Source organism: Euleptes europaea, chromosome 18 (assembly GCF_029931775.1).
Source record: "Euleptes europaea isolate rEulEur1 chromosome 18, rEulEur1.hap1, whole genome shotgun sequence".
NCBI classification, from domain to species: domain Eukaryota; kingdom Metazoa; phylum Chordata; class Lepidosauria; order Squamata; family Sphaerodactylidae; genus Euleptes; species Euleptes europaea.
The window spans coordinates 16,259,592-16,269,832 of record NC_079329.1 but is presented as its reverse complement, the minus strand read 5'-3'; the positions used below and the strand labels follow the sequence as shown (position 1 = coordinate 16,269,832).

General features: G+C 41.6%; 1 protein-coding gene across 1 annotated transcript; it reads right to left on the bottom strand.

Moving 5' to 3' along the window:
- Positions 1-1,539: 1,539 nt before the first annotated feature.
- Positions 1,540-8,608, bottom strand: LOC130490510 (vomeronasal type-2 receptor 26-like). The gene is made up of 6 exons (XM_056864335.1): positions 8,388-8,608; positions 7,268-7,559; positions 6,274-7,107; positions 5,033-5,260; positions 3,586-3,712; positions 1,540-2,435 (listed from the first exon to the last, which is right to left on the bottom strand). Exons 1-6 carry the CDS (start codon positions 8,606-8,608, stop codon positions 1,540-1,542), a joined length of 2,598 nt encoding a protein of 865 aa, XP_056720313.1.
- Positions 8,609-10,241: the final 1,633 nt, after the last annotated feature.

Sequence of the window (10,241 nt, the reverse complement as noted above, 5' to 3'; positions counted from 1 at the left end):
TGATGGGGAATTAAATACTTATTTCACTCATTATAATGCACATCAACCTCTGACTTTTGTCTTCTGGGTTTCTGGGGGTTTTCCTGTTGTTATTTTGTCTCTCACAGCTACAACAAACCTACCATTAAAATTATGGACTGGTCATTTCTTCTGGGTTTCTGGGGGTTATTCTGTCTCTCACAGCTACAAGGAGGTTGAGGGTTAGGGTTAGGGTTGCCCTCTTCGACAGAGGGCAAACGGGCAAATTTAGCAGGGGATCAAATACTTTTTCCCCTCAGTGTAAAAACCAACTCTTCTTCTTCTTCTTCTTCTTCTTCTTCTTCTTCTTCTTCTTCTTCTTCTTCTTCTTCTTCTTCTTCCTGCCACCATTTAGATAAACCTTAACACATGTAAATGGACTGAGACCATATAGGTCAATGTGCATGTGTGTGTTTGTTTTTGTGTGTTTATGTTCCCCTCAGACAGTACTCATTCAGTCAATGGGGTTAACCATCAAAAGGAATTAACTTTTATTGAAGGTTAGGAATAGCATTGGAGTGATTCATGACAACAGATAGACAATGCTTCTTGTCATTTGAACTTTTGTAGTCTAAGTCTAGTCATTCTTCTGGGCATTTTTGCCACAAGTTATCTTTCTCTCAGCCAGAGTTCTTCTTAGTGTTCTCCCTCTCCTAGCTCAAACTGTTCTCCACGTACACAGTTTCTGGCTCTTTTTAAAATTGCCTTAATAGCTCTTAATGGCTCTTATGGCCAGTTCTCCTCCCATTATTCCATCAGCTTTCATTAGTTGTTCATAGAGAGAGAGAGAGAGAGAGAGAGAGAACGGGACCTTTCTGTGACAGCTTCCTTCATCAGATTCCAGATACATGAAACTATCTCTAGTGTAGCAAAAAATCAAGGAACATAAGACCCCGAGCATAGTTTAGGTGGCATGAATAAAAGAAAAAAGAATGTTATTTTAGTTCATTTAGTAATTTGCCTGAAGCTCTGGAAGAGATTGAGAGGAAGAACACAATTAAATCTGTTCAAGGGGAGGGGAACATTTTCCTTCATGAACAGTGTCAATCTGAATTAATTGTGCCTTTCAGATGAGGACAAAGCCAAACCCCTGGCCAGGAAAGGAACACAGAGAAAGAAAGATTTTTTTTTTTACTACAGCCCTTGGAGAAAGGACCATTCTGACCACCCTTACACAGCCACAGTGGAGAAGAAATGGATTCCCTTTGCTATCATTAAATCCTCCCATTATCTAGAAAACTCATGTAGAAATGAGCATTTAAGAACAGTGTGTGTGTGTAAAGTGTCGTCAAGTCGCAGCTGACTTTTGGGGTTTTCATGGCAAGAGACTAACAGAGGTGGTTTGCCAGTGCCTTCCTCTGCACAACAACCCTGGTATTCCTTGGTGGTTTCCCATCCAAATACTAACCAGGGCTGACCCTGCTTAGCTTCTGAGATCTGACGAGATCAGGCTAGCCTGGGCCATCCAGGTCAGGGCTTAAGAACAATAGGAAAGCCTTTTCAACTGTAAGGTTTTTCTATCTATCTTCTTATTACCATTTCTTTTTTGTTCACTTCAGGTCTCAGAATAATAATGTAACATTTCGGGAAGAAGATGCAACCCAGAAGTCCTGCGCTAGAAGCTAGGATTGAAAAAATTTCAACAGCAACCATGTATTTCCCCTTAGTGCTCAGATAGGTTGGGACAAAGGATAACCAAACACTGCAGAACACCAACATGCTGAAAGTGATGAATTTGGCTTCATTAAAACTGCCAGGTAAATTCCTAGCTAGAAAAGCCACAGTGAAGCTGACAAGGGCCAAGAAGCCCATGTAACCCAAGACACAGTAAAACATAGCCACGGACCCCTCATTACATTCCAGGACAACTTCTTTCATGTGCGAGCGCATATCAGCATCTGGGAACGGAGGAGAGGTTGTCAGCCACACACTACACAGGCCTACTTGAATAAGGGAACACACAACAATAATGGAGTTGGTCAGTCTTTTCCCGACCCATTTCCTTATCCTGCCCCCTGGTTTGGTAGCCATGAACGCAAGAACCACAATGACTGTTTTTGCCAGCACGCAAGACACAGCCACTGAGAAGACAACGCCAAAAGCCATTTGTCGGAGGAGGCACATCATTTTCTCAGGCTGGCCGACGAAGAGTAAAGTACAAAGGAAGCAGAGCAGGATGGAGACGAGGAGCATGTAGCTGAGATTCCGGTTATTTGCTTTGACGATGGGAGTGTTGTGGTGCTTGACAAAGGTCCCTAGCACCCCAACTGTGATCAAAGCAAAGAAAAAAGCAAAAGCCACTGAACTGATGCCCAGAGGTTCTGTATAAGACAAAAAGGTGACAGCCTTGGAAGTACACTTATCTTGCTTAGTGTTTGGATACTGATCTTGGTGGCATGGAGAACAGGAATCCACGTCTGGGGAAAGAAGAAATGCACTTTTAGAACGGATTCAGGTGTCCCTTTCTACCATCGATGAAGCTGTTTTCTATTTTGCTGAACAGCTATCCATTAAAGAAATCTGTTGTGCTTTCCCTTCCATATGGATCTGCAGAATGTCTTTTGGCAAAGGATCAATACATTCCCTATGACAATGTTATAAAACTCGACAACAATGGCTCATCCATATTACGTGGATCCACAGGAAGAAGCAATACAATGTGGAACAGTGGTGGAAAAGGAGCATCAGCTAAATTCAGCTTGTAAGACTATAAACATCCCATTATCCTGGCAATCAAAATATTTAACTGAAATCATGACCCAGTAGGAGAGACTCTGTGACACAGCTTACAGCCCATTCCTGAGGGTGGGGGTCAAATGGGCTTAGGAGGAGGCATGACCCCTCTGCCGGCATCCATGCCACTTGCACCATCTAAACTGTCATGGACGCCGGTGCAGGGGCACTTATGCCGGCCCCTCTGGACTGCTGTAGCAGCGCAGCCCTCGGATACTGGCTCGGCCTTCCACCGGTGTCCTTCTTGCACAAGTCCTCGTGCCAGTGTCCCCGAAGCCTTTCCTGTGGTGGAGCTGCCGTTGGGCAGCTTCCTAACACTTTTCAGCCCGGAAATGACCCCTAAATCAACAGTGGTGCTGTGCCACCTTTTTGGTGACACAGAATTGCTGTTCTCTGTGGAGCTCTCTCTCTCTCCCCCCCCCCATTTTCTGTTTTTATTTTTAAAATAGCCCTTTTTCCTTCCTGGTCATGGCAGCTCTCAGTTTTGGGCTGTTACTGTCCCACCCCATGGATTGTTGCTCTAATGCAGTGGTTCCCAACCTTTTTTTGACCAGGGACCACTAGGACTTTTTTGTTCGGTGCAGGGACCCCAAGGTTCAAAATAAAAATTCAGAGAGTTTGAAAATAAACTTTAATCATAACTGTTAGTTAAACATTAAACTTTGAATAATATTTGAATATATATTTTTATAAGAGAGAACTTTTAATTGAAAATATTAATTTATTATGGGTTTATAACTTTGTTTTGAGGACCTTAATTTAGTTCTCGTGGACCCCTGGGGGTCCACGGACCCCTGGTTGGGAACCAGTGCTCTAATGCATTACATATGTGACCTGGCTGGTCTGAAATCTTCCCTTCTGGACATGGAACACAGTCATAGCAGCAAAATGGCTCCCCTTCCTTCTTTTTCTTTTGATAACCTGGACAGCAGTGGTCATTACAGAGAGAAAGTGGCATCACCTATCAATAGAAAACATATTATAAGAATGTTTCCTTTAACTGAAACTAAATGCATTTCCGAAAAGCATGATGCCTGAAGAAGAGTTGATTTTATATCCTGATTTTCTCTACCTTTAAGGAGACTCAAACTGGCTCACAATCGCCTTCCCTTTCTCTTTCATGCATATGAAACTGTTTTACTTGAGACGGAGAGTTTTTTTTGGGGGGGGGTATTCCTAGTTTTTTTGTTTTAGAAGATTTACAAATATTGATGGAGGATATAAGCTTGTTATGGACCTAATTTTATTACACAGCTAGGTTAAAATTCTCATTGGCATTTTGCATGAGGATACAACTGTAATATTCATTCATTCATTCATAAACCTTTAATGGCATATATACAACTGTAATAAATAAAACACTATTGTTGAAGGCTTTCACGGTCAGAGTTCATTGGTTCTTGTAGGTTATCCGGGCTGTGTGACCGTGGTCACACAGCCCGGATAACCTACAAGAACCAAAAAAACATACTATGATGGTTCCAGTGGGTTTTGTTCTAGCACAGCAGAAAATTGTTTTGGAGAAGTGGGGGGAGAAGTAGCTTCTTCTGATAGAAGGAGGTGTCCTGAAATGGTTTCAGGGGGTAGCCATGTTGGTCTGCAGTGGAACAGCTAGATTCGGGTCTAGTAGAGCCTTAAGGACCAACAAAATTTTCAGGGTATGAACTCTGGAGAGTCAAAGCTCTGATATTGGAGGCTTGAGCCTCAAAAGCTTATCCCCTCAAAAAATCTTCACCTCTAAAGTGCTACTGGACTTGGACTATCCTGAAATTGAAAATTCTTTACTTCACAAGACAGAACCCCTCAGATCCAATCCATTATTTTATCAAAAGTACAGTTTATTTCATTATTATTATTTAGTACAGGTTATTTGGTTATTATAGCAGACAGTGTGGTGCTTCTTCTGTGTAACTGTAAAAAATATCCCAGGCTTCAACAAGGCATGAGAAACTGAGGATCAAAGTATATTAAAGATTCCTGAATTTCAGACCCGAAATCTAGTGGTCTCTCTGTAGAGTGGGCAAAAAGTGTCTGTCTCACATCATCATTAGCTATGCTAACACACTGTACTTGAGATCCAAATCAAGATGCATATTTTCACCATTAAAGTTACAGATTGTAAATGTTTTATGATAAGAACAACCTTTTTAAACATATGTAAATATACAGACTTCGGAGCGTTGTATAAAGAGCTTGGAATAAAAATACAACCCAAGCAAAACCCTCATGCAAAAAAAAAAAAAAGACTTTATCAAAACTAATGGCTGTAGGGATAGTTTACCTGATTAAAATAAGTAGGCCACGTAATGGCATCTTCATCAACTTCAAATTCTTTGCCTGGACGAGCCCAAGGATCCATCTTCCCCACTTTTATTCTCACAAAGGAGGTATTTGGGAATGTGACTAGGTTTGTAATGTCAAACCCCACAGAAAATTCCCCATTCTTATTTAAAAATACAGTTTCACCAGCACTGTTGTTAAACATCATGCTTCTCAGGAAGGGATGGAGCTATGTGGACAGAGAGAAAAAAACGAGGGGAAACAATGCCATGGCTACTGTTGATTAGATAGAACAACGATCTTCAATGGGGCTTGGTCAACATTTTATAACAACATTCTCATTCACTATTGCATCATGAATGACTCACGGGGTGTTCCTATCCCAGGTTTGACAATGTGGGATTGGGTATTCAGGTGCAATTCCACTATCTATCCAATATTTCTGCATTCAAGCTCAGAGCCACTTTTACGTCAATAAGATTTCAGACCATGCCAGTGGCCATGTTAGCCGGATGCTATGCACAAATCCCGATGGCCTCTCGCTTATGAATTTTTTTAGATCCTCAGAACTCGAGGACCTCCCCCATTACATGTTGTATTGTTCTATGTACCATGAACCCAGATCTAAATTTCTTGTCTCCTCTTTATCCAAGATTAGCTGTTTTGGTGACCAGAAGAAGCTTTCTTTTCTCCTGTCTGATACTGAATCTGCTGTTACTTACAATATGTCTCTTTTTGCCCTAGCAGCTAGGAAAATTTGAGTCAGCATTGCAGTTAAACTGGACAACTATCTTCAATGAATTAAGATTGCTTACAAAAACTGTTATTTCTATTAATGTCAGCTGCCATGAGTCCAACCTTGGTGGAAAAAGTGTAGGATAGAAATCAAATCAAATCAATCAATCAATCAATCAATCAATGGAACAATACAGATTGAATTACTTTTTAAGTGTCTATGAAGACACATATACTGCATTACAGAAGGCAAATTGTGAATCACACAGTTGCTTGTTTAGCTTCCACAGGAAGGTGAAGTGGATATTTTGGCATAAGAGGAGCTTCAAATCTTGGTGACGTAGTCATGTCAAGCTATATATTCCAATTCTTCAACAACAAGGGTTGATGAGAATGACCGCATCTCAAAGTGTTACTAAGAATATTTGCTCAAGAGATGTATTCTAGATACATCAAGATCTTGTGTTTCCATATTATTGTATGCTCCTAACAATTAAGCTTTGGTACCTGCCATGGCCTTAGAGTTTGATGTTCCAGCCTCCCTCTGTGTAACTTAACCCAAGATGTAGATGCTCGCATGGCATGTAAAGTGTTTGCTATTGCATGGACAGCATTGTAGATGCTGTAACTATGACCAGTCATGCTCATTTCAAAGAAAGGCCCAGGAAGACTCTCAAGCCGCTCTTCTCCAGTACAGCTTCCCTCGTCATTTGCCAAAGAACAACCAAAGGCTTGCTCCCAGAATGGCTGGATGAAGCCATCTCCCTGGGCATCATGAGGCCTTAAGTTCTGAAGAAATGTTTGAAATCTGGGGACCTCCTGGGAGTGAACTGTGAAGGCCAGAGCACCATGGAAGCTTTGTATAGTCCAACCCTTATGTGTGTTCACTGCTGAGATATCCATCTGAGCTGCCATAATCCACACTTTACTATATGATGCCTTGTCAGAAGATTCTCCTTGATACAGCAGCCCTCTCAAACACATAATGGCCTGGGTTTCTCCATGAACAACAACAACACTGGCTTTGCTTCCCATTATAGTACTATATGTTTCCTGCCAGCTGTTTTGCACACTGAAGTAGTCTGTAAAAGAATGAATTGTGGAAACCCTTCCTATGAAGGCAGGACATATAGCTCTCTGCAAAAATACTGGCAGTAGATTCTTCAGGAAAACATCTCCATTGCCATCATCCATGGTTACTAAACCTATCCATGTCCATCTGAAATGTAGCAGTAACAGGACAATCCCATTATATTGATGGGCTTCATCTGGAACCATCCGATATATAATGAGGGAACTGGCCTGATCATTCAGCGTGGGGGCAAAATCACCATAGCTAAACTAAAAAACAGAAAGAACAGATAGTTTAGAAGTGAAATTGATGTTTAGCAGATAATTATGTTATCCTGCCGTGGATCCTGAAGATGGCGTGTGAATTATTGCTGTAAGTACACACACCTTTATCATTCTGGAATCTCCACGATCTGTATTCACATTTTACCTGTGGCAGCTTGTAGATGTCCAACAGGGCTGCCAAATGGCAGGATGCTTCAGCACCTAATCCCCCAATGACTGCTATTAGATTGCTATGGATTTCACATTCAAAGTTGGGCACAAAATGACCAAATGTGCAGAGAAGTTCTATGGCAGTGTAATAATTCCTTTTTGCACTGAAGTAACTCTCCAAGATGTGGAATCCCAAGGAAACATTGGGTAAGAGCTTTGGATTTCCATTGATCTCATTAACAGCAAATACCAAGGCCAGGACATGCTGGTAATTCTTTGTCACTATGCTGCAATTAAAGGGGAAAAAAATCAAATAATATTTCCCAAGGTTAGGCAACATTTTATGATGTTCTTTCTCCCCTTTTATTGTTCTGAAAGATTTGTTACATCAGAGCACCAGCTCTATACAGTTTAATATCTACATGACATCAGAACACCATGAAAATATTTTGATAACTACAGAGAGAAGGTGGTAGTGGGGAATGATTCCTGTCTTTCTCTTACCAGGCTCTATCGTAATAGGAAAGTTGATAGTAATCCTCCAAAATATTTTTCTGTCATGTTATTACATAATTCATAATACATAATATGCATAATACAGGTTATCCCTTATCAGGGGTGCTTGAGATCAGAAGTGGTCCGTATTTTGGATCTTTCTGTATTTTAGAATATTCTGGAATTTATGCATACACATAATGAGATCTTGGCAGGGGACCCAAATCTAAACATGACCCCAAGATAATTTATGTTTTATATATACTTTATACACATAGCCTGAATGTTATTTTAAACAATATTTTAAGTGATTTGATGGTTCAATATTCACAAAATGAGTAATGCCCCCATGCTGGCTCAGAAGGTCCAGTTTTCAGATCAGTCCAGATATCGGATGTCCGGATAAGGGATACTCAACCTGTATTAGCCAAAGAGGACCGTCGTCCTCTCATTTCAACCAACAGGAGAAAAAAACTAGTCATGGGAAAGGACTTTTGAGATGCATTTTAAAATACCATTTTAATTTTGAAGTAAAGGGATCCCTTGGATCAATTGATAATCTTATACCAAAGGGATGAGCAAAAAACAAAGCAAAAAAAAAAAATCTGTGAATTCCTTACATGGGAGATCCAGAATCTGAAATAGGATATTCATGGAAAGAATATTCATCATCCAAAAATAGTATCACTTGAGACATACTTGCACCAATCATGAAGTTCCCTCTCTTGTAATACCTCTGAGGAGTAGGAAGAGGTTCCCTGATGGGGCACTTAACGACATGTGTGTGAAGATCAGCCAAAGGTATCTGCAGCAAAATGAGCATAACCTGCAACACCACCATTGTGACTCTATTATTTCTCCTCTGGATGCAGTTCCAAAACCATGTGAAGGGGAAAGGACGAGAAATTGGTATGGTCGAGCCTTTTCTTCTGAAGTCCATCTTTGCATTTTAGAGGGGGGCACATGCAAGGGAGTTCATAATTATGGCCCAAACAGGTTATTTGGAAATGATCAGCTTCTGGTGATCTGCAGGGGACTTGGGTGTGAAGAGTAATTTCAGGGTATATCAGTCAGAATGGCAATGTATGTAATTAACCTTCCCCAAGATACTGGATCCTATCTGGCACCATGTGAATCAAACTTATTGAAGAAAGTAAATAACTTGGCCTCAGCCATTCTATGAGTTTTAATGTGCTAAACTGCTCAAGAGGATCTCAAAACAATGCAGAACACACAGGAACCAAATAAACATGCACACATTAAAAAGAGTTACACCTAGGGTTGCCAGGTCCCTCTTCACTACAGGCGAGAGGTTTTTGGGGTGGAGCCTGAGGAAGGCAGGGTTTGGGGAGGGGAAGAACTTCAATGCCATAGTGTCCAATTGCCAAAGCGGCCATTTTCTCCAGGTGATCTGATCTCTGTCGGCTGGAGATCAGTTGGAATAGCAGAAGATCTTCTGCTATTACCTGGAGGTTGGCAACCCGAGTGACACCTTGGGAACATGTTATTCAAAAGTTTTTTGGGGGTATTTTTTTGCATGAGAGAAGGTACAGGCCACCCAAGGTTTTGTGTGTGTGTGTGTGTGTGTGTGTGTGTGTTTGGTGCCCTAAGCAAGGTATGACTTGAATCCCTCTTCTAATAGACAGCAATGTGACAAACCTACAATGCACTTTTATTCTAAACATTCAAAATGAACAATGTACTAATTTTTTTAAAAAATCTGCCCATCTCATGCTACAGGAATACAAGAAAGAGGTGAAAGAAAGCCCGCCCCTGCTGGAACCCCAGAGAAGCTTGAGTATCCCCAACCCCTGGCTTGGAACTGCAGAAATTCCAGGGTATATAGAGAGGAAAGAATCAATTTCTTCTCCTTCTCTCCCTCCCATGTGTGCTTTAAACACATGTTCTTTCAGTCCCTCCCACCCCCACAGGGGTTGTCTGGGAAGCAAACACAGAAGATTGTCCTTGTACTCTGCTCCCTGAGCCAACTGCCACACAACCCTATACATATCTACTCAGAAGCAGAGTACTTCTCCACCCCCCCTCCACCCCCACTGCTGGTTAACCCTGGTCATGCAGTTGCAGGAATAGGGTTTCCAGGCCCCTCTTCACCACTGGTGGGAGGTTTTTTGGGCAGAGCCTAAGGAGGGCGGGGCTCAGGGAGGGGAGGGACTTCAATGCCATAGAATCCAATTGCCAAAGCGGCCAATTTCTCCAGCTGAATGTTTTGTATTCGCTGGAGATCAGTTGTAATAACAGGAGATCTCCAGCTAGCGCCTGGAGGCTGGCGACCCTCTGCAAGATGCTGCAGTCTTTCAATAGTACAAGAATGAGGTGTCCAAGGAATCCAGAGGAGAGGGAGAGGGGAGCTGAGCACAGAGATTTGGGCGTACTCCTTAAATCTGTGGTGCTTGTTATTAACAAAACATCCAATAGAATAAAAATCTGAAGGAGCTGCCTAGTAGTATCGGTCA

What these genes read in the sequence shown, in the direction of transcription:
- LOC130490510 (XM_056864335.1), bottom strand. Translation starts at nt 8,608, where the DNA reads ATGGTGGTGTTGCAGGTTATGCTCATTTTGCTGCAGATACCTTTGGCT. An exon ending in ACATCTACAAGCTGCCACAG is followed by an intron (nt 7,108 to 7,267) that starts GTAAAATGTGAA and finishes TCTGTTTTTTAG; the next exon opens with TTTAGCTATGGTGATTTTGC. An exon ending in GGCCTACTTATTTTAATCAG is followed by an intron (nt 3,713 to 5,032) that starts GTAAACTATCCC and finishes TTCTATTGATAG; the next exon opens with GTGATGCCACTTTCTCTCTG.